Source organism: Macaca fascicularis, chromosome 2, assembly GCF_037993035.2.
Source record: "Macaca fascicularis isolate 582-1 chromosome 2, T2T-MFA8v1.1".
NCBI lineage: Eukaryota > Metazoa > Chordata > Mammalia > Primates > Cercopithecidae > Macaca > Macaca fascicularis.
Window position 1 is genome coordinate 105,741,983 of NC_088376.1, and position 26,651 is coordinate 105,768,633.

Genomic DNA, 26,651 nt, shown 5'->3' on the forward strand with positions numbered 1-26,651 from the left:
GGAACCCCTAGAACGAATGGAGGATAGCCTCTTCACTCTGATGCCATAAATGCAGGCAAAAGATAGTAGGGAAACAAGGGGGTATCTTTTTTCCCTTCTCTCCTCTGTTCTCTCTTCACAGATGGGCAATCACATCTCTATACCACAGGACATACCCCTTGGATGCATCCTCAAGAACCAGGAAAAGTTTGACCCCCAAACTCTAAAAAGGAAAAGGCTAATTTTTTTTTGTAACACAGCCTGGTTCTGATATGAACTTGGGGACCAGCAATCTTGCCCAGAAAATGGAAGTATTGATTTTAATACTATCCATCAACTAGATTCGTTTTGCTGCCAGCAGGGAAAATGGACAGAAATCCCTTATGTGCAGGCTTTCATGGCCCTAAGAGACAAACCTGACTTCTGTTGGGCTTGTAAAATGGACCCAGCAATGATAGCAGCAATCGCCAGGCAACCTCCTCCAGTAGATTTGGGAGATTCTTTATCAGATTTGCACAGGGCTCAAGCCCCAGAGGACCAAAGGTGGAATTTAGTTCAAACAACATTGCCTCTTCTATCCCCATTATATCCAAGTCTCCCAGTCCCATAACCTTCCCCTGCTTACCCAGGGTCACCCTCTGGACACCACCCCCTTAAGTTATCTCCCCTTCAGGAGGTTAGCAGTCCCAGTGGGCCAACTAGAGTCCAGACTCCATTCACTATGTAAGACCTGAGCTAGATCAAAATAGAGCTATGGAAGTTTATGGAAAACCCTGACTAATACATTGAAGGGTTCCATTAACTAGGCTTAACATTTGAACTTACTTGGAAGGACTTCACAGTCACACTAGGCCAAACTCTGTCTAAGGGAGAACATGAGTCCATTATGGAGGTGGCCCAGCAATTTGCAAGTGCAATGCACATGACTGACCCTGGTGGCTACCTTGTGAGGGCCACTGCCCTTCCCCACGTTGGCCTCCAACTGGGAATACAATACCCAGGGCGGTATATGGGCAGTGAACCACATCCCCATAATGGGGATGAAGGATAGCAGAGGAAAGCCTGTAAACCACAATAAATTGGCCTTAATAGATCAAGGCTCTCTTGAAAATCCCACTGCTTTCTTACAGAGGCTACATAAGGCCCAAGTGAAACATACTAACCTTGACCCAGACACCCCAGAAGGATACCTTCTTTTGTATCCCCATAGACCCATCTTCCCAATTGCTATTTGCATTTGAATGGGAAAATGAAAAAGGAAGGAGCCAACAGCTCGCCTGGACTGTGCTTCTGCAGGGTTTTAGAGATAGTCCCCATTTGTTTAGGCAAGCCTTGGCTAAAGATTTTCGGGACCTAACTCTTGAGGGGGGCAGATGTCTCCTACAGTATGTGAATGATCTGATAATCTGCTACCCCACAAGACAACTGGGAATCCAACATCTAGTCCAGACACTAAATTTTCTTGCAGACAAAGGGTACAAAGCATCCAAGGCCAAGGCACAGCTACTAAGACAAGAGATCCAAAACCTGGGGATAATCCTGACCCCTTGAGAACATAAGTTCTCCCTAGAATGGATACAGGCCATCCTTAAAATACCTATCCCAGCCACCCAAAAGCAGCATCAGGCCTTTCTAGGGATCACAGGATATTGCAGACTTTAAATACTGGGTTATGGTGGGATTGTTAAGTCCTTATATTAGGCTCTAAAAGAAGGGACTGATAGGGACTCACTTCTCTGGAGAAAAGATTAGGAACAAGCCTTTAGGCAGCTAAAGACTGCTCTCTCATAAGCCCCAGCCCTTGGGCTACCTATACTAACCAAACTGTTTTAGCTTTTCATCACCAAAGCCAAGGTGTAGCCTTAGGAGTCCTAACTCAAACTGTTGGGTCAATCAAATGTCCTGTAGGTTACTTTTCAAATAACCTAGACCCAGTAGCACACAGGTGGCCACACTGCCTCAAGGTAGTGGCTGCAGCAGCCCTCCTACTGGAGGAGGTCCTCAAAAGCACCATGATACAGTCAATCCAGTTCCTCTGATGTCCAACAAATAAGCTCCTTACTGGACATAAAAGTGCCACAATGGCTCACTGACAACAGATTGCTAAAGTATCAAGTCTTGTTGTTAGAAATCCCACAGGTAACAGTTGAGTGGTGCTCCACCCTCATCCCAGCCTCCTTACTGCCATTACCAGGAGAGGATGACTCAACACATTCATGTTGTGAGATAACCAAATTTATGCCAGATGGGAAGACTTAAAGGATCAGCCCTTGGACAACCTGGACAAAATATGGTTTTCAGATGGGAGCAGTTTTGTTCAGAATGAAACTATGTATGCAGGATACACAGAGGCTAAAGCTCTATCCTGGGGACCTCAGGACAGCTAGCAAAACTCATCTTGTTAACCAGAGCCCTAACACTAGGGGAAGGGAAAAGAATAACCATTTATACAGATTCCAAATACGACTTTTTGGTGCTTCACGCCCAAGCCACTATCTGGAAGGAAAGGGAATACCCAGCAACTTGGGATACTCCTGCTAAGTACGGGTCCCAAATCTTAGAGCTACTAGAGGCCATTCACTTGCCCCAGGAGGTGGCAGTAGAGAGAATTCTGGAAATGGCAGGCACTCATCAGGTGATGGTCAAGCTATCATAAAACTGTCCCTCTGAAATGAGAAGTGGCCATGACGGGGACCAAGATGGAGAGGAGTTCCCTAACAGATAGAAAACATCTGGAGCCAGCAAATCACAATTCCCTGATCAGTTTTTTTTTTGTTTGAGGCAGAGTCTCAGTCACCTAGGCTGGAGTGCAGTGGCACGATCTCAGCTCACTGCAACCTCTGCCTCCTAGATTCAAGTGATTCTCCTGCCTCAGCCTCCCCAGTAGCTGGGATTACAGGCACCCACCCCCACGCCTGGCTAATTTTTAAAAAATTTTTAGCAGAGACAGTGTTTTGCCATGTTGGCCTGGCTGGTCTCGAACTCCTGATCTCAAATGATCCACCTGCCTTGACCTCCCAAAGTGCTGGGATTACAGGCGTGAGCCACTGTGCCCAGCCCCTGATCTGGTCTTAAGCATGGGTGCAAAAGTAGGGGACAAAATGGTGGTCTTTGACTGGTATATGACCTTCCTCTGGGGGTGATCAACCAGTAAGGGAAAATCGCTCCAAGTGAGCATGCGCACCACCTCAGTAAGCACACTGCGCATGCGGCTCCTCCCAAGTACTAGCACGCCACTGCACATGCGGCAGCTGAGCAACAGCCCACCCCAACGGAGGGATCAAGGGAAGAGAAGAAAAATCCCGGAACCAAAAGCCAGTTTATAAAAATCCCCAGCCAAAGGCTGAGGAGGGCACTTGATCTCTCAAGTTCCCTACTTGGCCCTCTTCCAAGTGTGCTTTGCTTCTTTTAATAAACCTTTGCCTCTGCTTTAAAACTTGCCTCAGTCTTTCAGTTGAAATCTTTCCTCTGAGAAGACAAGGGTCGGGATCAGTGCAGATTTGCCACTGTTTGCAGACTTGCTGGCAGTAACACTTTCACAAGGTTCAGGAGTGGAAGAAGGCCCTGACTGCAAGAGACATAACCACATAATTAATTCTTCTCTATTTTTTCCCCTGCTATGCTTAACCCTGGGAAACTGAACTACTGCAGTTTGACAGTAGGAAATAAGAGCCAGGGAGCGGGAGACTGACACTGTGTGTGTGTGTGTGTGTGTGTGTGTGTGTGTGTGTGTGTGTGTGTTGCCATCCAGCTGTGCTAATTGGATTTGGCCAATTATAGATAATGATTATAGTGACCATAAATCGTAAATATGAGAAGACAACTCCTAAGGTGGTCTTGGCGTGGCCCACATGTCAGAAGGTGGGAGACATTCTAGGATTCTACAAGTTATATAAGAAAGAAACTACTGAACTAACTAGAGATGAGTCTGAGTGTATGGTGTGTAAGACACAGGGGAGTTGGGAAATAGGTGGAGTGATTGTTGCAGAGACGAGTCATATTGATCACGTAGCTGTGGAACAAGAGGAACAACAATCCTGGTTGGTAAGAAGAGAACACCTTAGACTTTGGGTTGTCAGGGCAGAAGTGTAACCGCCCAACAGGCTCTCCTTGCCTGCTGCCTAGACAGAGCTGATTTATCAAGACATGGTAATTGTAATAAAGAAAGGGTTTAATTCATGCAGAGCCAGCATATGGAAGACTGGAGTTTTTATCATTACTTAAATCAGTCTCCCTGAAAATTTGGGGGTTGTGGTTTTTAAGGATAATTTGGTGGGTAGGGGGTTGGAAAGTGGAGAGTCCTGATTGGCCAGGTCAGAGATAAAATCATAGGGAGTTGAAGCTGTCCTCTTGTGTTGAGTCAGTTCCTGGGTGGGGGCCACAATACCAGATGGGCCAGTTTACCGATCTGGGTGGTGCCAGTTGATCCACTGTGTGCAGGGTCTCCAAAACATCTCAAGCACTGATCTTTGGTTTTATAAGAGTGATATTATCCCCAGGAACAATTCGGGGAGGTTGAGAATCTTCCAGCCTCCAGCTGCATGACTCTTAAAACATAATTTCTAATCTTGTGGCTACTTTGTTAGTCCTGCAAGGGCAGTCTAGTCTGCAGGCAGGAAGGGGGTTTGTTTTGGAAAAGGGCTGTTATCATCTTTGTTTCAAAGTTAAATTATAAACCAAGGGCCTCCCAAAGTTAGTTTGGCCATGCCCAGGAATGAACAATGACAGCTTGGAAGTTAAAAGCAAGATGGAGTCGATTAGTTCAGATCTCTTTCACCATCATAATTTTCTCTTATAATTTTTGCAAAGGTGGTTTCAGAAGGAAGGTCCATTAATTTCTCTTAGCTACAATCTGCAGGATATCTGGCCAATTTAACCTAGACTTCTGCTACCGCTATCAACTTGACCACTGGCCAACAAACAATCTTAATTTTAAAACTATCACAATCTTCCCAAAACCACTGGCTCCAGAAAGGAACAGCCTCACTAAGATAAAACATAACAAAGTTAACTTTCTGAAAGTTGATATTATTCCCTTTAGCCTCATTCTGTTGTCACTGGACTCTTTTGCACATTTTTTCACAGACCACTTATTGTTCTAAATTCTCTAGCATGACCGATAGTGGACAACTGTATGGTTTTGGATTTCCCACTCGTCAGTTCAGGTGCGATATGTGCCATTGCCAACACCTCTTGCCTTGCCTGCATTCAGCCATATTAACTGGCTTGGTTCTGGATTGGGAATATGTCTACCATCCAGTGGGCCTGATTAAACTACAGGGACTCGCAATCATGGTTACTCTGATTTGATGTTGCCTAAAAGAAATGGAATGGATCTGGTCCAAGTCTTTATCAGTACAATTAACTAGAGTATCTGATGAACCTAAGTGGCAGCTTATGCTCCTGAGAATTCTTAACCATATGTGTGATAGGTTGGGAGGTCGAGTTGTAGGCGAATGACTCTGCCATGGTACCCCGGCTACCTTGCACATAGCTACATAGGCCACACAGGAAAAGGCATGAACAGCAGCTAATCTAAGTCTTAGCAGGTTGTCTTGTGATCCTCCAGAACACAAGGGGATGAGAGGAGCTTTACAAGGTCATCCCTCACTCCCTTTCCTATCTCCTATGGGAGGCTGTCATGAGACAGGTTTTCGTCGCCTCCAAGGTTCTGATGAAGCATGAGACTTTTGTCCCCCAGAAGGAAGTAGTGTAGTCTGCAGTTATATCCTGAGGAGCGTAGGTCCTTCCAAGTCCATAATTCCACCTCCCAACCTATCACACATATGGTTAAGAACTCTCAAGAGCATAAGCCACCACATAGGTTCATTACTCAACCCAATGTGAGTTGTCGGATACCCCATTTCTGAGGAGCCAATATTAGACTGCAACAAAGTAGTGCTATAGTCTAGTGCTATAGTCTACTTTGTTGCAGTCTAAAATTGGCTCCTCAGAAATGGGGTATCCGAAAACTCACATTGCTGGCATCCAGCTCCCTTTTGTTTCATGGCATTCTTTTTAGCATGTAGGATGAGGACCTGGGGAGCTGGCCTGTTTGTCTACTCTTCCTTTTGCTCCATCTGCATGATAAAATTTGGTCTCCACAAGCCCTTATCTTAACTGAGACATCCCTTTCTATTGATTCTAAGTCTTTAGACAATAACTTAACTGTTTTAACCAATTGCTACTCAGAAAATCTTTGAATCCACCTATGTCCTGAAAGCCTCCTCTTCCAGTTGTCCCACCTTTCCATACCAAACCAACGTACATCTTACATGTGTTAATTGATGTCTTATGGCTTCCTAAAATGTGTAAAACCGAGTTGTAGCCCGACCACGCTGGGCACATGTTCTCAGGATCTCCTGGGGCTGTGGCACGGGCCATGGTCACTCATATTTGGCTCAGGATAAATCTCTTCAAATATTTTACAGTTTGACTTTTCGTGGACAATTCTACAAATATTTCTTGGCAGTTAAAGAAATTACTCCCCAGGAGGTGCTAGACATCGGGCGCATGTTAGAGGCACAAAGATGAGAATGTTAAAAGACATAACATAAAATACAGGTCTGCTCTGGGAATGTAGAAACTGGTAAAAGGAGAGATAAAAGAGAAGGTGCAGTCCAGTGAAGTACCCGCTATCTCCTGTCAGCAAATACCTGTCCACTCAGGTGCAGCGAGCTGGAGAGGAAGGGATGGCCTAGAGCGCCGGGGACGGAGTCCTCCCCAGCCGCCTGCACCCCTACCGCGGTAGCGGCCCCTGGGATCGTCTGTGTCTCCAGGAGAACCGGACCGCTCTCTCCTCCCTTCCAGAGCTAGAAAGGAGGACCACAGAGACGCGGCGCCCTCCGCCGTCCTAGAGCAACCGGAGCCGCCCGAGCCCCGGACTCCCGGATGCTGGGGTCTGGTTGGCGAGGAGCACGAGGAGTTGGGCGTGGGGCTGGCAGGGAGCGGAGTCGGGGTCTTACTCAGGTGGCTGCAGGGCTCAGGGTAGCCGTGTCAGACCTGCCCAGGTCCAGAGCGCTCCTTCCTGACCCCAACAGCCTCGGTCGGGTCTGGCGCGCGCTCGCTTTCCCAGAGGGCGACCCGGGCTATGGCGGCCGCGGCCCTGGCGAGCAGGACACGCCTCGGCCCTGACCTGGAGCTGCTGCAGGGACAGCCGGCGCCGCCCCGGGCGCGCCCGGTGAGTGCGGGGCCGGAGCCTGGAAGCAGGCTTGGCCCTGCCCTGGATTCTAGGCCCGGGGACGGGTGGTGCGGCGGCTGGGAAATGGGGTTACAACCCAGAGTGAGGGGCCTCGAGGGACAGGCAGCACAGCGGAGTCGACACCCCCGGGACATGAGCCTCAAGGAGAGCAGACGTGCATCTGCACGTGGTTGAGCCAACTGCTGGGGCAGAGCGCACAGGGTGCCGCGGGGGGCGATGAATGGCCAGAATTTCAGAGCCACCTTTACAGAGCTGGTTATGTTTGAGCTGGGTATTAGGTTGAAAAGGAATTTGCAATGCAGGATCAGGAGGGAAGAACTGGATCTTCGGCAAGAGTAGCCGCAGGTGCAAGGGCACAGAACAGGGCGAGGAAAGAATTTGGTTTTCCAATGGAATGGTGACAGGATAGGGGATGAGAGTGGTGGTGGCTGATGATTTTGGCCAGGAAAGCTGGGTCTGTGAGTAGTAAATGGAATTGTCTGTAGTGCAGAGGAATGTGGACTCTTAGGCAGACAAAGGTGAGCCAGCCAAAGCCCTGGAGCCCTGGAGTGCTGGATCAATAGCTGTGGAGACTTTGTAGTGCACAAGGACTGACGTGCAGTGGACCAGAATGGGCTCCTCCACAGTATGGAGACTAAGACCCTGAAGGAGGCAGTAGCTGAGAATTACAGGAAGTCTCAATGGCTGGAGGTGAGCAGTATTTGTTTCTTAAGGAAGAGGATAAGACAAAGAAGGTGCAGGAGCTGAGACTCCTAGAGATATAGAAAATGGGAACATGGAGATTGGGACGTGGGGAAGCAAGTGAGGTGGGATCTTTGTGAGAGTGTGTTGCGAGTCGGGGGGTGCAGGGATTAAAGTCACAACGAGGATCTGTCCTGTTGAGTACAGTGTCCAGGGCAACCTGAATGTTCTGAGGAGCCCCAGCTGCCTCTGGCTAGTGGCAGTAACTGGGGAGGACAAAGGAGGAAGAGTCCTACACAGGGGCAGCAGCGGTAGGAATGGGGACGGAAGACAGTGTGGCATAACAGGCAAGAGTCAGAGTCAAACAGGCCCGGGTTCTGTCTCAGTTCTGGAACTTTGGGGGAAGTTCATCTCTCTGAGTCTCAGTTTCCTCTTCCATAAAATGGATCTGATAGTAGGCTATGAGACATAAACAATACGTGTCAAATGCTTGGCACAGGCTTAAGAAATGATAGTTGTTATCAAGGGTGGGTGACCTCTGAAGGAGGACACATTGTGGAGAAAGGATGGGACCTAGAGCACAGCTGTGGTTTGGGGTATAAGGATGAAACGAGAAAACTTTTGCAGACTCATGAAAAAGAGGAGAAAATGTTTGCTGAAATAGAGATGAAGAGACATGAGAAAATTGATAGCTGATGCCCTGTCTCTTTGTACATAGGAGGCAAAAATCTTCTGCTGTTAGAGTTCCTGTAGACTTTCAGAATCCAGAATCCCCGCAGGCACCCCCCGCAGTACCTTTTGGTGCCCTGTATCCCCTTCCTCCTGGCCTGGTCCTGAGGTTGTCCTAGGGCATTTAAACACATGTTGTTTCAGGAGTCAGTGACCTTCGAGGATGTGGCCGTCTACTTCTCTGAGAATGAATGGATCGGCCTGGGCCCTGCTCAGAGAGCGCTGTACAGGGATGTGATGCTGGAGAATTATGGGGCTGTGGCTTCCCTGGGTAAGGGTCTCCCTTTGGGCCCTGCCTCCACCCTTCAGAGTTTGCCGGCTCCTTTTTTCTCAAAGGCTCAGGAGTTGTTGATAACCCTCAGCTCAGTGGCAGCTTCAGGCTCTTGGATTTTTAATGACCCAACCTCAGCAGTTGTTGGGAAGTAGGAAGTCCTGGTATCAGTTTGGGCCTTATACAGGACTTCCTTGCCCCAGAGTGAGAGCTGCCCAACCCCTACCCTTGTGTTGTGAGTATAGTGAGAAGAGAGCAGATTCATGGTGCCCCACTGAGCCTTCAGTTCCCCGCCCTGTCTGTTTGCAAGATCCAGGCCAATTCCTAGCATCCTCATGAGGATGTCTGAACATGAGAGCTCTAAGAGGGAGAGGACAGGTAAGAATTGAGGACGCAATTCCTCAATGAGTGAAATCATCCATTTGCTAACTCAAACAGTTACTGAGTCTGTCAACTTCCTGACCTTTGTAAGTCTCCTGGCCCCTCTCTTGTCCTTTCCCCTGAAATTCCTCTTCTTGTTCTTCCTAGTTGTTTCCCCTCTTGTCCCTGAAGACACTGGGCTGGGAGGAGCCTTGGGATTACTCTGTGTCACACCACTCACCTGCCTGTCCCATCTTTTTCCTCTTAAGCCGCATTTCCATTTCCCAAACCAGCTCTGATTTCCCAGCTGGAGCGAGGGGAAGCACCCTGGTGCTCGGTTCCTTGGGGAGCTCTGGATGGAGAGGACCCAAGGAGCATCTCCTCAGGTGAGTGAGGGCACACATGCCGGTCATCTGACCAGTTTGCTTGTCATGATCTTTAAAATGCCATAGATAGATGTTCTTTTAACCTAGTGTTGTAGACACTAGTGGGATTCCATTTCTTCTCTGTGTTCCCATAGTTTTCCATCTTCTTGAGTCCTTGTTTTATTCATCCTGACTCCTCTGTGTGCCATCTTCATTAACCTGTTTTGCCTCTTCCCCATCTCTGCTGTTATCATGACTATGATGTATCTTCCATGAGTTTCCTGTTTACTTCGATCTTTGGTGCCCTTTCTGCTTCCTGGCCTGTTTACAGTCTTCCAGCTTGGGATGTAATGGCCATCTTTATCTTTAGAAATCAAGAACTCTCAACCCTCAGCCAAATAGTTCCTGTTTCTCAGGGGAAGGCCCTGGGATTACTTTAGGCCCAACAGGACTTTCTTACTCTTAGTTTCCTTGTGATAACTGTGTTTCCTGGTTGCCTCCTTGGCCCCATTTCATTTTCCCATAGGGCTCTTTTTTGGGCGCAGTGAGACTTGAGCTGTGCTCCCAATTTCCTCATTCTCACAGTTCCTTGTTGTGTTTTTTCATATTAGAATATTCTTGATTGCAAGTATAAAAACCCAATTCAAACTGGCTTAAACAAAAAAGAATTTGTTGTTTAATGTAACTGGGAAGTCTGAGGTAGAGTGGGCTGCAGGTACAGTTTGATCAGAATTACATTCTCTGCTCTGTCTCTGTATGTGCTGGCTTTGTCTACAGTCTGGCTCCCCTTTTGGTTGTAAGGTGATTGGTGGTAGTAACAGGACTCTGCTGCTTCATACCTAGGAGAAGAAACCTGGCAGGCCTTCCTTGGGCTTTAAACATTGTGAATCAAAGTGCCAAGTATGCTCTAATGGACTACCTTAAGTCATATGCCAACTCTAAATCAATCACTGTGGCAGGGTAACTACTGTGCACTGATTGACTTGGTCTGAATTGCCGATATCTGAATCAGTCTCCCATGTAGCCAGTGGAATGGGATTAACCTGCTTGGCTTATCTAAGTCAGAGCCTACCCTAGGGAGTGGAGTTGGGATACCCAACTCCCCACTCCAGCTCCCTACAAAGGGCATAGCTACTTTACAGTGGGGAGGAGGGGAATGGGTGTGGGGAGACCACCACAGTGTCTTCTACATTCTCAGTGCTTCCTCTCCTCACCACCTAAGGGAGTTTCTCTGCTTTGCTTTGTTTTGCTTTAGGTAGAAAACTAACAGCTAAGTTACTCCTTGAGCAGAATTCTAACTCTCTGACCTGCAGCTGATTTCTTGGCACATACCTATCCTTACTCAAAGTCCACTTTTGTCTTACAGAAGTTAATACTAAGAGGATACATAGTCCCTGGATTTGGCAACAGAAAAGGTTGTCAGGCCGGGCGCAGTGGCTCAAGCCTGTAATCCCAGCACTTTGGGAGGCCAAGACGGGCGGATCACGAGGTCAGAAGATCGAGACCATCCTGGCTAACACAGTGAAACCCCGTCTCTACTAAAAAATACAAAAAACTAGCCGGGCGAGGTGGCGGGCACCTGTAGTCCCAGCTACTCGGGAGGCTGAGGCAGGAGAATGGCATAAACCCGGGAGGCGGAGCTTGCAGTGAGCTGAGATCCGGCCACTGCACTCCAGCCTGGGCGACAGAGCGAGACTCCGTCTCAAAAAAAAAAAAAGAAAAGAAAAGGTTGTCATTTGAAGGTGTAGAGTTGATCTGTTTCTTAGGAGGTTTTGGATGAATGTTACAAAGCGACAGTTCTAGCAAAAGCAGAAGTCAGGTATGTTAGAGTAGATCTCTGTGAACAGAGATGTCTGTTATTGAGTAGGAAGTGACTTTGGAAAGTGACTGAGTGAGGGTGTGAGTCCGTTTCTTATGGATGCCATAGAGAGACCCCATCCATTGAATCTTTGTGGAATGAGAAAGCAATAAATGGATAGGAAGGAAACTAGGAGCTTATAGTTTCCCAGAATAGCCTGCCTAGACAGGAAGTCGTCAAGAATAGCTCTTTGCAATTCCATCCTATCTGATTGTTTTCTATGTGAACTTGATTTCACCTCATAGGGATAGGTGACGAAGAGGCCTTAGTCTTTTCTATTTCTTCTTGACATTTTCAAGTGAGTTATATGTTTTCATATCTTTGGGAACTGATGGAATTGCAACTTCTCTGTTCCAGTATTTTCTATCCTTTATATTATTATTATTATTTTTTTGAGACAGAGTATTGCCCTGTCGTCCAGGCTGGAATGCAGTGGCACAATCTCGGCTCACTGCAACCTCTGCCTCTCGGGTTCAAGTGATTATCCTGCCTCAGCCTCCCGACTAGCTGGGACCACAGGTGTGTGCCACCATGCTTGACTAATTTTTTTTGTATTTTTAATGGAGATAGGGTTTCACCATGTTTGGCCAGGCTGGTCTTGAACTACTGACCTCAGGTGATCCACCGACCTTGGCCTCCCAAAGTGCTGGGATTACAGGTGTGAGCCACCATGCCCAGCCTATCCTTATTATTCTATACCTTCAAATTGCTGCTTATCTATGTTACCAGTCTTTTCACCCACCTTTATTCTCTCCCTACCACTTCCATGTCTGCTCTTTTCCTGATGGGCCTCACTCCTCTGACTGAACCAGCCTTATTTGTATCTTGACCCTGGCAGGATATCCATTTCTAAAACCTGCTGGGATTTCCCATCTTGAGCAGGTAGAAGAGCCATTAAACCTGAAACTGCAAGAAGAGGGTCCAAGCCTAATTTGTCCTGGTAAGTGAGAGGGAAATGAGCATTCTTCTCTCAGTCACACCTTTTCCTGTCTTTCTTTTATAAGATGCAAAAGTCCATTTTGCCATTCATGTTCTAAACAAATTTGGGGGCCAAATCCCCAAATCAGCCAATTAAGAGAAAACTTAAACCCTAAGCTTCCAACTTTAATTAGGACAAGCTCAATTAATTAAATTAGGATGGGTCTTTTGTCTTAGGCTTAAACTGAACAGATGGCCTGCCCCATCTGGCTGCTATGATCACCCAATATTTTTAATGTAGATGCTGTGTTTTACTCATTGTGTTAGTTGTTAGGGATAAAAAAATCAAGTCATATATGGCCCTTATCCTGGAAGGACTCACAGTCTCATGGGACATTATACATAAATTTATAATTACAGAAAAATGATGAAGCTGTAACAGAATGTGAGTAAGACACTATGAGAACAAAGAGGAGGGAGTCTTTGCCCAGTTCTGCCTGGAGTAGTTTGAGAAGGCACTTTCCATGGTTTCATGGTGAACTTGGTGATTGGATTGAAAGAGAAGACTATACTTCCTTTTAGTGTTGAAAAATATGAGGAAGCTCATTCTTTTTTTTTTTTTTTTTTTTTTTTTGAGACAGAGTCTTGCTCTGTTGCCCAGGCTGGAGTGCAGTGGCTGGATCTCACCTCACTGCAAGCTCCGCCTCCCGGGTTTACGCCATTCTCCTGCCTCAGCCTCCCAAGTAGCTGGGACTACAGGTGCCCGCCACCTCGCCCGGCTAGTTTTTTGTATTTTTTTTTTAGTAGAGACGGGGTTTCACTGTGTTAGCCAGGATGGTCTCGATCTCCCGACCTCGTGATTCGCCCGTCTCGGCCTCCCAAAGTGCTGGGATTACAGGCTTGAGCCACCGCGCCCGGCCGGGAAGCTCATTCTTGCTACTGTGTGCTGTGTGTGACAAGCCCAGGTTCCCAGGTATACCACTAAGGATTCCTTATTTCTGAACAGGTCCTTTGCCCTAAGTCCTGGCCTGTTCTTCTCATGTTACAAACTGTACTCAGCTACCTAGGAAGAATTCTGACTTTGTTTTCCTTAGATTCAATTCATCTGTTTTCTGAGAGCCTACTCTGGTACTTGGTTTGGGGCCAGGAATCATAGCCCTCAGGGATTCTATCTAGTTGCTGTCTTTACTTTTGGTTTCTTTCTGTGTATTAGCCTTGTTTTTGCCATTTTCAGCTAGGACAGGGCCACTGAGACAGGTGGCAGTTGGAGAGAAGTGGACGTATTAATACCACTTGGTGACCTTTGTCGCTCTGTCATGGATAATGATGACATTTGAAGCTCTGATTTCTTTTTTCAGAGGGTGTGTTGAAGAGGAAGAAAGAAGATTTTATTCTGAAGGAGGAAATTCTTGAGGAAGCACAGGACCTCATGGTCCTATCAAGTGGACCCCGGTGGTGTGGATCCCAGGAATTATGGTTTGGGAAAACCTGTGAAGAGAAAAGCAGGTTAGGGAGATGGCCTGGTTACCTCAATGGGGGAAGTATGGAAAGTTCTTCAAATGATATTATAGAAGTGATTGTCAAGGATGAGATGATCTCAGTAGAAGAGAGTTCAGAGAATACTGATGTCAGTAACCTCCTTGGTATACATCACAAAATTCTAAGTGAGCAAATATTCTATATATGTGAGGAATGTGGCAAGTGTTTTGATCAAAGTGAGGACTTTGATCAACACCAGAAAACTCATAATGGAGAAAAGGTCTATGGATGTAAGGAATGTGGGAAGGCTTTCAGTTTTCGATCACATTGCATTGCACATCAGAGAATTCACAGTGGGGTGAAACCCTATGAATGTCAAGAATGTGCTAAGGCCTTTGTTTGGAAGTCAAACCTGATTCGTCATCAGAGAATACATACTGGAGAGAAACCCTTTGAATGTAAGGAATGTGGAAAGGGCTTTAGTCAGAACACAAGCCTTACACAACATCAACGGATCCACACTGGTGAGAAACCATACACATGCAAGGAATGTGGGAAAAGCTTTACTCGAAACCCAGCCCTTCTTCGACATCAGAGAATGCACACTGGGGAGAAGCCTTATGAATGTAAGGACTGTGGGAAAGGCTTCATGTGGAACTCGGATCTTTCTCAGCACCAGAGGGTCCACACTGGGGACAAGCCTCATGAATGTACTGACTGTGGGAAAAGCTTCTTTTGCAAGGCACACCTTATTCGACATCAAAGAATCCATACTGGGGAAAGACCCTATACATGTAATGACTGTGGGAAGGCCTTCAGTCAGAATTCTGTCTTAATTAAGCACCAGAGGCGCCATGCTAGAGAAAAGCCCTATAACTGTCAAATCTCTCACCTTATTGAACTTTAGAGAGTGCATGATGGTGATACTTGTTTATAATTCTTATGCTGCAGGAACCCCAGAGAGAAAATGAGATGACTGTTCACAATTTGCTGTAACCCTTAACTTTAATGGCCAGTATTATCTTGCCGTTTTGAGCATTTAGTCTAGCAAGACTGGTCCCCCTGTTCTATGATGTTTATACAAGGCATCATTTAGTTGGGCAGCTACTCTGTATCAGGTGCTAACCACTTTACATACATTATGCATAACAATCCTACTAAGGTAGGTGCTCTTCTCCCTGTTTTACAAATGAGAAATCTGAGTTGAAACAGGTTATAAAACTCATTCAGGGTTGTTCAGTAAGTTATAGAGTTGAAATTGGAGCCAGGCCTTTCTGACTGCAGAGTTTACTGTTCTTTACTTAATTGTACATATTTATGTCTCTGCCCATTTTGATTTGCTTGTTTTCCTGTGCTTCTCGTTTCCCTTCATCACTCAGATCCAGCTCCTTCAACTAAGCAGATCTCTCTTCCTCTTCTACTTGTAATCAGTACCACCCAAGTTAGTATTTAATTATGTGCTATCTTATATTTTTCTAATAGTCTTAAGTCTCTTAGTCTTAACCCCAGCTAAATGACTCTGAGGACCAACACTGCATTTCTTTTGTTTTTCAAATCCTGAAACATTAATCTTTGACTAGATATAACATGCTCATGATAAAAAAGAATTGAAATAGTTGAAAAGGGTGTTCAGTGAAAAGTAAATTTCCTTGTCATTCCTATCTCTTGAGTTCTCCCCAGAGGCAATCACTGCTACTGGTTGTGTATCTCTGTAGATACTCTTTGTATACAAGTGTTCATTAGTACTGCTTTTCATAACTCTGTCTCACTGAAAACCTTATTTGATGGAAGCAACATTGCAGTTACATTATCAACTCTAGGACCTTTTCTTCAGAAGTTACTTTCCTTTTGAGGCCACCAAATTTAGGGAAACAGCAGAGGGTAATCCAGGTCTTTTTTTTTTTTTTTTCCTAATTTTTTTGTTTTTGAGACAGAGTCTTGCTCTGTTGCCCAGGCTGGAGTGCAATGGCGCAATCTCAGCTCACTGCAAACTCCACCTCCCGGGTTCATGCCATTCTTCTGCCTCAGCCTCCTGAGTAGCTGGGACTATAGGTGACCGCCACCATGCCTGGCTAATTTTTTGTATTTTTAGTAGAGACGGGGTTTCACCATGTTAGCCAGGCTGGTCTCGCTCTCCTGACCTTGTGATCCACCTGCCTCGGCCTCCCAAAGTGCTGGGATTATAGGCCTGAGCTACCACGCCTGGCCAATTCAGGTCTTAAGAGACCTGATTGCATTTGTTTTATCAGACATCATTCTGGGATTGGGAATATGTAAACTCAACTGGAGATTTTTTTCATAAAAATTTATATAGTTCCAGCCCCTCTCATTGCTTCCTATCCTAAATCCTCTCCCAGTCTGTGCATCCTTCACTACCATGATAGCCTACATTCTGATAAGCTGTGAGGCCACTGCCAAGGGAGGGAGAAATGGTCACTTTATGGTGGTGGTTAATGCTTTGTTAGATAGCTTCATCCAGTCAATAGTTGAAAAGTTTTCACGTAATCCAGTATTGGCATCAGAGTCAGAAATGCCCTCCCTAGGTCCAGGACCAGAGATAAAACAAACATGAGGAACATGTAGAGTCTACACAGGAAAGTTAAGAATTATAGAATTAACTAACTACTTGAAATCAGGAGTTTATAAAACAACATTTTTGGAAGTGGTCATCTTTTATTGGTTTCCATCATCTCTTCCCCTTCCCTCTGGGAACAGTTACCCAGGTGTTCTTTGGGAAGGTATCCTTTCTCAGCTATGTGGTTTAGCACCATCACCATCTTCATGAGTGGACCCTGTTTGGCTTGTGTCAATCAGCTTATCCCATCCCCTTGGCCACAGAGCCATTGTGATATGAGGAGATACTGGGTTTTCTGGAAAAGAGAGGCTTTTCTTCATTGAGAGCTACCAGAGGAGATATTATCTGTCCTCTTTGTGGCACATAGGAAAATGTGAGGCCTAGAATTATAGCAACTTTTTTTTTTCTATTAAAAGGGGAGATTCTCAAGCTTCCAGGTGCTACCATATGGAGCCTGAGGATTAAAGCCAATACCAAAGAAGACAGTGATTAAACAGAGAGAAACTAGGTTCTTGGTGACATCTTTTGAGCCACTAGACCAAGCCTTACCTGAAGCAGACCTACCTCAGAACTTTTCAGCTATGTGAGCCAATAAACATCTTCTGTCAAACGAGTTAGAGTTGAGTTTTCTGTTATTTGCAACTTAGCCACACTAATACTGTCTTGTGTTTGAAATCATTGTTTTCTCATACAGCTCCTCAGTGTCACCTTTTCCTCTTGCTTAGTAGTTTCATAAGCTCCTCAGTTTTATCTCAGTTGCTTGGAAGTTGAGCATCTAAATAGGTGGCTCTTGCTGGGTGTGGTGGCTTACAGCTATAATCCCATCACTTTGGGAGGCCCAGGCAGGCGGATCACCTGAGGTTGGAAGTTCAAGACCAGCCTGACCAACATGGAGAAACCACGTCTTTACTAAAAATTAGCCAGGTTTGGTGGCGCATGCCCATAATCCCAGCTACTCAGGAGGCTGAGGCAGGAGAATTGCTTGAACCTGGGAGGTGGAGGTTGCAGTGAGCTGAGATTGTGCTATTGCACTCCAGCCTGGGCAACAAGAGCGAAACTCCATCTCAAAAAAATAAAAATAATAAATAGGTGGCTCTCATGACCTAAGGTTAATTTCATGCATACTATCTAACTGATGCTTTAAGTCATACCATTAATGCAGGATTTTTTCCTCCTTAGTTGAACAAAAATCCAGGTTCTTGTCTCATGACCAGGAAAAATTAGGCACAGGGACACTGAAAAATGAGGAGGGCAGAATTTATTAAGTGAAAAGGAAAACTCAACAAAAAGAGGGGTCGTGCATGCAGGTTTTCCATCTCACTAAATTGAATACCAGGCCACCACACATGAGCTGAAGAGCCCAGTCTTCTACCCCTGCATGAATTCCTGGTGGCTCCACCCCATTCTCCCAGTGTGCAGGCAGGCCCTTAGTCTGAACCACTCCACACTGATTTATTTCTCTTACTGTGTATGTGTTAAGGGATGAAATTTTTCATCATGGGCATGTTTAGGCAATCCCCCTGTACACAATGACCTGGGCAGCATTTGGCTGTCTCCTGACTCTATCATTCCCCCTCTAAAGAAGTACATCAAACTTAGGATAAGGATAAGTACATCTATTCTTAGAATAAGGATAAGGATAGTGATCAATCTTAACTGCTTCCTGCTGATGGGGGCACTGTTTTGGGAAAACAGCAGTGAGATCTCCCTGAGGCCTATCTAAGGGTCCCTGGTAAAAGGTAGCCATCGTTTGAGGCTCTGATTGCATGAACGTTTGGAGTTCAATGGCCTGAAGGTGAGAAGAGACAAACTAGGTTATTAGAAGGCATAATAAAAATGAAACAAAGGGGAGATGGTAAGGACAGCTAAAAAAAATCCTAAAGCTGTGGACACACCCAGATAACTGGTAGCTGTAGTTATGCCTGCTAAGATTTGGGTGTATGGGGCTTGGCTTTGGTTAGCTCCCTTGGTCTTATTTTCCCAAAAAAGATACCTCCGGGTTATAAGCACCTTATTTACTCTAATCATCTGGCAGGATTTGCAGGGTAATTGCCCAGAACTAGAATACTGATCTAGATTTTTACATTACTCATCCCTTTTGCTGCTGCTGAGCTGCAGCCGGAGATTGCTGGTTGGTTCACAGGAATAATCAGCGTTAGTTTAAAATGTGGGCAAAAAACTTAAAAACAACTAATGAGTCTAGAATCTAAAGACAAATGTATGATAAGTCTTGAAACATAGTTTCTCTCTCCAGTTCTCATTTTTGTTAAAAATAAATCACAATAGGATGGAGTTGTTTGCAAAATAAACTTTAGTCTTGTATTTGGCCTGATTATTTGCATAAAGTGCAGCAAGAATAATTATTTTTACATAGGCTTTTAAAATTGACTTTGATGGAATTCTGTTCTGCAAGGAATCTTAGGATTTTTAATGCTGAGCCCAGCCATGGGTTTGTACCCTCACATACCTATGAGTTGGGTGAATTCCTCTCTTCTTGAGGTCCCAAGAATATGGGGTTCCTGGGCCTTGTAGAATGTGACATTCCTTACTCACTGCAGATTAGGAAACCTGTATGGGGACTGTGTAGACAAGGTATGAAGTCAGTTTTCCCAAGGGGCTTTTATCGGCTCTGTAAGTCAAGCTTGATTTCTAAAAGGGAAGCATACCCTTCCAATCAAAGCCTTGGTAAAGCAACCAGTTTCTCCAATGGTGTCCTGTTGCAAAAGAAAGTGATTCTTATTGCACTGATGCAAAAAACTATATCGCTATAAATTAAGAATACTCGCAACTAGTTTCCAAATTCTGGAGAAGCAAGTAGGAGAGAAACAAATATGCTCCAAATTTTGATCACATGAGTATACCTTACTCAATTATTAAAGGCTGTAAATGGCTCAAAATAAGTTTCCTTGACTCTGAAAACAAAACAAGGATCAGCAACATTTCGAGCAAAAACTTTAAAAAAAGATCACTTCAGTTTTCTTTTAGTTCAGTATGTTCTGTTAACTCTTGTTCTGTTTGGTATTAATTAACATTTCAGCCCTTCGTGAGTCCTGCATGTTTTCCTTCATTCCAATGTCACAATCTCCAAGGTTATCAGAAACCTGCATTTGAGAGCACCTGTCAAAGCCTTATGGCTGATTATAAACCATCCTTTGAAGAGGATCAAAACAAGACAATTGTCTATGAATGACAAAATGTCCAGGGTAGTTACAGTTACAAACATGATTGACAAAGAAAATTTGGTTATCTCTGTGGTTTACAATAACATAATAACCTTAATTATGATTGAGAGCATATACTCAGACATTAGAATTGTAGACATCCCATACAATTTTGGAACATATAATATTAATATTCACTAAAATATAATATGAAGATTAAACATAATTTTGACAATTCCATGTGCGTAAACATGTCAAATAATCCTGTTTACCTCTCTTCTGGATGTTTCAGGGGCTCTCTGTAGCATCCAACAGCAAGGGATAGGGAAAGAACCTTGAAGCTGAAATTTGATTTTGGGAAGCCTGTCACATATGTTAGATGTTTAAAACACTTGATGTTATGAAATAGAATTCCAGGCCCTGCATGGTGGCTTACGCCTGTAATACCAGGACTTTGGGAGGTTGAGGCGGGTGGATCACCTGAGGTCAGGTGTTTGAAACCAGCATGGCCAACATGATGAAACTCTGTCTCTACTAAAAATACAAAAACTAGCTGGACATGATGGCAGGTGCCTGTAATCCCAGCTACTCGGGAGACCAAGGCACAAGAATTGCTTGAACCCAGGAGGCAGAGATTGCAGTGAACCGAGATGGTGCCACTGCATTCCAGCCTAGGTGACCGAGCAAGACTCCATCTCACACACACACACACACACAAAATAGAATTCCAGGTTACTATAAGTAAGTAATTTTGCCAAAATGATAACTCAAAAATTTGAAAAAGCAAAAACCTTTAATTAGCCTTTACTATTACATGAAAATCCTGTTCAAGAGAGAGAAAACCAAATTTCACCCTTGCATTGTCAACCCCAGTTTAAAACATTGTGGGGAAAAGAAAGAGATCAGCCAGTTACTGTGTCTATATAGAAAGAAGTAGACATAAGAGACTCCATTTTGTTCTGTATTTGAGATGCTGTTAATCTGTGACCCTACCCCCAACCTTGTCCTTGCAAGAGACATGTGCTGTGGTAACTCAAGGTTTAATGGATTTTGGGCGTGCAGGGTGTGTCTTTGTTCCTAAAAAAGCTAGGTATTGTCCAAGGTTTATCCCCATGTGATAGGATGAAACAATGTTGCTAAAAGGTTTATCTCTAGGCACAGAATTTTCCTTTAAACTTATTGATGTCACAGAGATCCTTGTTCTTATGTCTTACTGCTGATTTCCTCCCTAAAAACGATCCTATTGTCCTGCCACTCCCTTATCTTTAAGATGGTAAAGATAATTATCTATAAATACTAAGGGAACTCAGAGACCGGTGCCGGCGTGGGTCCTCTGTAAGCTGAGCGCCGGTCCCCTGGGCCCCAGCTTTTCTTTCTCTATACTTTGTCTCTGTGTCTTATTTCTTTTCTCAAGTCTCTCGTTCCACCTAACGAGAAACACCCACAGGTGTGGAGGGGCAGGCCACCCCTTCAAAAATGAAATCTTATAGGCCATTCTATCAAATCTTAACCAGTTTGACCATGAGGGAAGATTCTTATAAACCTTTTATAACCTGTTACACATTTTGCTAAAGAGCAGATTAGTGCCTTAAGAAAATCTTATTGTACTTTTATTTCAATTCTCAATTTTACAGAAAACCATATAATACCCTTTTGAATTTAATGTTCACACACAGAATTTCTTTTGCAAGATTAGCATTTAGAAACCTTTCATAACTTGTTTAAACCTTTAGCTTTATCTTATCTAATTTAAAACAATCCTTTAACCCTAGGCAAAAATTTACATTCCCATGCCTTCTTATAATCTTTTACTAAAAATACATTTTACTGTTCTTACACACCTTGCATGTAAATCTATTTTCAGGAGTCTCAATTACACGTTATAATGATAACTCTTAGCAATTCTTAACTTTAATGTAAAACCTGGTAAGTTGTTTTACTTCTGTTCTAGGGGCAGGTCAGGCTTGACTCTTTTCAGCATAGAGGAGTGGTTAATTCCATATGTCCCCAGGCCTTACCAAGCTGTAAAGCAGTCAAGTGGAACAGTTCTCAAAAGCCAAAGAAGGACTTCATAACCTTAAAACATTTAGCAAACCTAGTATCTGAACTGCATAATTTAGATCACATATTTACATTTTGAAGACATTTATATTTTACCAATAATCTTTAAGATGGTTTTTATTTCTCAAAGATTAAAGTCACGTGAACTAGGAGGCATTGGAGCTCTTACTTTTCCGTCAAAATATATTTGATCTAAGCACTTATTTTTCTTTATGCCAATTAATTAGAGCTCTTTTTAATAGACATCACACACAACACATATATAACTACATAGAGAGAAGAAGATCAGTAGCTATAAGATTTTTTTGTTTACCAATCTCCTAATTGGATTATTGGCCTCTGCATGGGCCCTTTAAGAGCATGGCCAGGAAATCATGCTGTTTCCAGGGCCCAATAAACAGGTATGGCTAGAAGACAAAAATAGATTTTGAGAGGGATCTGCTTTTAATTCCTGGGGTTCCATGAGGAAAGCAGAGGTTTCTCCCAAAGTGGAATCTGTGTTGCCTTTTCCATTTTTCCCAAGGAGTTCAGGCTTTTAGAAATTATCTTAGGGCCTCTCATGCATGCATTAAGGGTGGCAAGGCAAAATGGAGAAAAATAATTCAACTTACAGAAAAAAAAAAACTTTTTCCAGCAAAACAAGATCCAAGAAGAGAAAAACATAAAGACCTTTTAAATATACCTAGAACTTGGATATCCACTTTTGTTTTTTTGAGATGGAGTTTCCCTCTTGTTGCCCAGGCTGGAGTGCAGTGGCGTGATCTTGGCTCACTGCAACCTCCGCCTCCCAGGTTCAAGTAATTCTCCTGCCTCAGCCTCTGGAGCAGCTGGGATTACAGGCACTTGCCACCACACCCAGCTGATTTTTGTATTTTTAGTAGAGAGGGTTTCACCATGTTGGCTAGGATGGTCTCAAACTCCTGACTTCAGGTGATCTCCCCACCTTGGCCTCCCAAAGTGCTGGGATTACAGTTATAAGCCATCATGTCCAGCCTTGGATATCCACTTTTAATTAAGCTGAGCATTCCTTAATAAAATCCTTTTAAATCCCTTATTACCCAACTTTAGCCATACCAAGCAGCCAATATTTCTGGCTTTTGATCTTTATTGAAAGTAATTTCACAGGTCAAACCAACAAGTCTCAATTAAGGCATGCAAAGCACACCAGGTTGGTTACAGCTTAAGATCAACCTCATAAATCCTTTTTCATTAATCAGAACTTTACAGAGAATATAAACAGTGATCCTTAGCATTCCTTTTATTGGTTTGCACAGGGAGAGAGAGGCCAAAGGCCTGACTGATAAAAAAAAACTTTTACCCTTTGTCGGCATGGCAGGCTTCTGGGTCCCCATCCCCCAAGCTGAATTCCAAGCCAACTAGACTGAAGATGAATGGCTTCTTGTCTAGAAAGAGGGAAGCAGGTGTTCCTGGTTCCTTTCTCTTCCTAGCAAATGCCTGGGGTATGTGAGGAAGAGAAGGAACAAGGACCCTCTTTACTTATTCCATCCTTATATCCCTAAGTTCCACTGACCATGAAAGGGTGCTGCCCATGGGTGTCAGTGCAGCTTTCACCCATGTTAACAGGGGTCTAGGTGGTGGGATTATCCACTCTTGCCTACGTACACCCTGTTCCCATGCTATCAGTAGCCTTCAAGTTTATAAGCTTGGAATTGAGTTTGCGACAAAAATATGTCTCGGGGGTTACATGGACTCCTTAGCATAAGCCAAATACTAAAGGTGAAGCTGTGAAATTGAGCCCTCCTCCAACAAGGGAGAGAAAATGGTATCTTGTGAATTTGGGTCCTGGCCTAGTAAAATGTCTTCTAAAAGGGGGAAAAAAAAAAGCCTCTTGCATAAAAGTTAACTCCTGACAGGTAAAGGAAAGATAAAAAACAGCTTAAGTGCAGGGCTGTGTTAACTGCCAACAGGGTAGAGAAAATAAAAAAAAAAACAGCTTAAGGGCAGGGTGGGAAAGATACCTGGGGGAAAATCCTCCTATTCTTATGACTATGGGTTTCTCCAACAGGGAGAGAAACATTTTATTGCTGTTGGACTGAGCTGGACACCTTGGGCGGGGAAGGGGAAGACACTGTGGGTGAGTGGCAGGGAATGCTGGCCAGCCAGCCTGCCGCATGGAGCCCTTGGGCCATGTGCCCCAGTCCCAACTGGGAGGGGAGCGGGGTTGGGGAGCTGCCACTCACCTGTCCATCCTGTGCACATACCTGTGGTCATTAAGGTGGGGGTGGAACACCCCCAATATTGTAAAAGAAAAGATAGGTGACATTACAGTCCCCCCCCAGAGTAAGGAAAATACCATAGAAAAGACTGGCTTGGACAAGGCTGACATTCCCAACCACCTGCGAGTGTCAGTGGAAGGCAGGGAGACTGCAGTTTCCTCTACCTTCAGCAGATGTCTGAGGATGAGAAAGCTCAGAAACGAAAGGAAAACAGATTTTTGGGTCTTCATTTTACTCACCTTTCCTCATGTCCCTGTATGAGCCACCAAAGTGATGCAGAATTTTTGCTCCTTAGTTCAGCTAAAATCCGAGTTCTTGTCTCATGAACTATTAGACGTGCAGACACATTGAAAAGTGAGAAGGGCAGGTTTTATTAAGAGAAAAGAAAAATTCTCAACAAAAAGAGGGGTCCTGCATGCAAGTTTTCCACCTCACAGATTGAATAACAGGCCACCACACATGAATTGAAGAGGCCAGTCTCCTCCCTGCTAAATAAGGCACAAATTCCTGGTGGCCCCACCCCATTCTGTCAGTGCATGTGGGCCCTTAGTCTGAGCCCCTCCACTTTGATTTATTTCCCATATTGTGCATGTGTCGAGGGATGGAATTTTTCACCATGGGCATGTTTAGGCAAGCCCCATGTGCACAATGACCTGGGCAGCATTTTGCTGTCTCCTGTCTCTATCATCATGATACACCTTTCAAACTTGATGAAAATATACTCTGAATTCTAGATTCTCTAATGGATAACTTCCCATCTTTCTGAGGTAACTTCCAGATTCCCTACCCTACCTATGTGACTTTTTTTTTCTTGTCACATCACAAAAAAGAATTGTCTGGCCCCAAATGCCAGTAGTGCCGCTGTGGAGAAACCCTTGTATGGACCAACACCATCTGGAAGTGTGTTAGTCATGTCTTGGAGCCTTTAAAAACCTGCTACCTCTGAATTTAGGATTGGATCTAGAGAAAACAAGCAAACAAGCAAAAGCCTGTGACAATGGATGAATACATTTTAGCATAAAGGGAACACCAGGGGATGGAACACAAATTTATCAAGAGGAAGAGTTTTTGTCTATAGTGGGTGCTCAAATCATTTGTAAAGTCAGTCACTCTGCCTACTTGGAAAGTTAATTTTCTCTCTTAGTCAAAGTGAATGAAAGCACTAGAAGATATTAAAGAGGAACCACAAAAGTGGGAATAGAAAATCAACGTAATTTCTCCTAAACAGCTACTGCTGCTCACCCTCTGCCTTACTGATGCAATACTGCTCTTGTCCTAAAGCACCGGTAACTGAGGTAGCGTCTGGAGGTATGGGACTCTGCCTTTTCTTGCCAGTTTAATTTTTAAAACTTCTCTGAAGTCACTGCTGAAACAGAAATGATTTAATGGAGATATAGGAGGATAGGGACAAACCCCTAATCCTGTTTCTTAAAGACCAAAACTACAGAATCAGGAAGGCCACATTTAAAAAAAATCTTAACAAAATCTTTGGTAGTGCTCAAGAGCGAACAGAAGCCCTTTCACTTCCCTGCAATCAATACTAGGTGATGCAGTGGATTTGATTGGTTGCTCCTCCAGCATTCAGTCTCACTTTTATTCTTTTTAATAGGTAGCCACATTTCAAAGCCATATAAGACGGGTTTAACTACACTACCAGCTACCAGTAGTTAAGCCCTGACTGGCTTGAATCAATTCAAATAGTCCCATTTCTTTTGCTACGTTTATTGGTTAGGGATGGGCATGTGACCAGGGTTTCCCCAGAGTGAAGCTCAGTACTTTAAAAAATAGTTTAAGGGAAAGATTTCCTCTCTTTGCCCCTGGATTTAAATTGAATAGCATATCGCCATGGCCACTACTAGTCTATATAGTGCCTTTGTACAAATCAGAAAGAAAGCTTCCCTGTGGAAAAATAGATTAAAGTACAGCCCCTGTGGGACTGAAAAAGATGCTTGATCTAGGTGGAGAACTTAGAAATAGGTACTCCTCTGGGCAGGTGCAGCCCCATAGGTTCAAGTTTGGAGTCTCTGTACTAAGCAAAGTTGACCCTACCTATGGGTGCAGACAGCTTGCACCACAGCTTGCCAAACAGAACAGTTTAAACTTCTGCCCCTACGTTCTTCCTGGAAAAACTGCATAACTATATGTGGAGCCTCCTACATATGGCTCCAGAAGCAAGAGGTAGCTAACTTTCTTGTCACTATGAGGACAAGAGGGAAGAAAATAGAGTCAAGAGAATTGCAGAGAAATGGAGCTGTAGCACCACTGGCACTAAGGATCAGACCACATTTGAAAGCCAAACTACCTGTAGAGTTTTTTTGTTGTTGTTGTTAAATGAACCAATAAATTTGCTTTATGGTTATACCTATAATTCAGATGTTTCTATTATAAGTAAAAGCACTCTGTTTTATGCAGTCAACTGAGTCCCCAATATCATGCCAAAAGGAAATGGTTTGTTAAGTCAGAACAGTATCCCCTTCAACCCTCTCAATGAGTATCCTTCCTCATGTTCCTTTCAGATGTGAACTTGGAGGACCAAGAAAAGGGAAACTTCTCCAATAAGCAGAATCTGAGACAGCCACTTTGCCTTACCGAGGACTCACTCCATTTCCAGAGGACCATATTCATCCTGCAACCATTTGAGTGTGACAATGAGTAGGAACAACATCATTAGAGCTGCAGAGGTGGAGAGGAGGGCCATTTCACTATTATACCCTTCTTTTCCACTTGACCCTAGTTTGGGGCCTAGGACTTGTGGTTTGCTGGTCCCAACCTTCCA

General features: G+C 44.2%; 1 protein-coding gene across 17 annotated transcripts; it reads left to right on the forward strand.

The window, feature by feature from the left end:
* Positions 1 to 6,868: 6,868 nt before the first annotated feature.
* On the forward strand, positions 6,869 to 17,026 carry ZNF662 (zinc finger protein 662). Of its 17 annotated transcripts, XM_074031844.1 has the most exons (7): positions 6,869 to 7,870; positions 8,735 to 8,861; positions 9,107 to 9,239; positions 9,491 to 9,607; positions 11,846 to 11,963; positions 12,283 to 12,384; positions 13,721 to 17,026. In XM_074031844.1, exons 4-7 carry the CDS (start codon positions 9,578 to 9,580, stop codon positions 14,746 to 14,748), a joined length of 1,278 nt encoding a protein of 425 aa, XP_073887945.1. In that variant the 5' UTR covers positions 6,869 to 7,870; positions 8,735 to 8,861; positions 9,107 to 9,239; positions 9,491 to 9,577; the 3' UTR covers positions 14,749 to 17,026. The 17 variants fall into 17 exon arrangements, with proteins under 17 accessions (XP_073887945.1, XP_065396526.1, XP_073887943.1 ...); XM_065540454.2 differs by having other exon boundaries at positions 8,735 to 9,239; XM_074031842.1 differs by lacking the exon at positions 11,846 to 11,963.
* The last annotated feature ends 9,625 nt before the right edge of the window (positions 17,027 to 26,651 follow it).

Bases quoted from the DNA above. Each gene is read 5' to 3' on its own strand.
- ZNF662 (XM_005546799.5), top strand. From the start codon at position 7,070: ATGGCGGCCGCGGCCCTGGCGAGCAGGACACGCCTCGGCCCTGACCTG. The intron at 8,862-9,490 runs GTAAGGGTCTCC...TTTCCTCTTAAG, and splicing joins TGGGGCTGTGGCTTCCCTGG to CCGCATTTCCATTTCCCAAA. The intron at 9,608-12,282 runs GTGAGTGAGGGC...TGACCCTGGCAG, and splicing joins CCCAAGGAGCATCTCCTCAG to GATATCCATTTCTAAAACCT.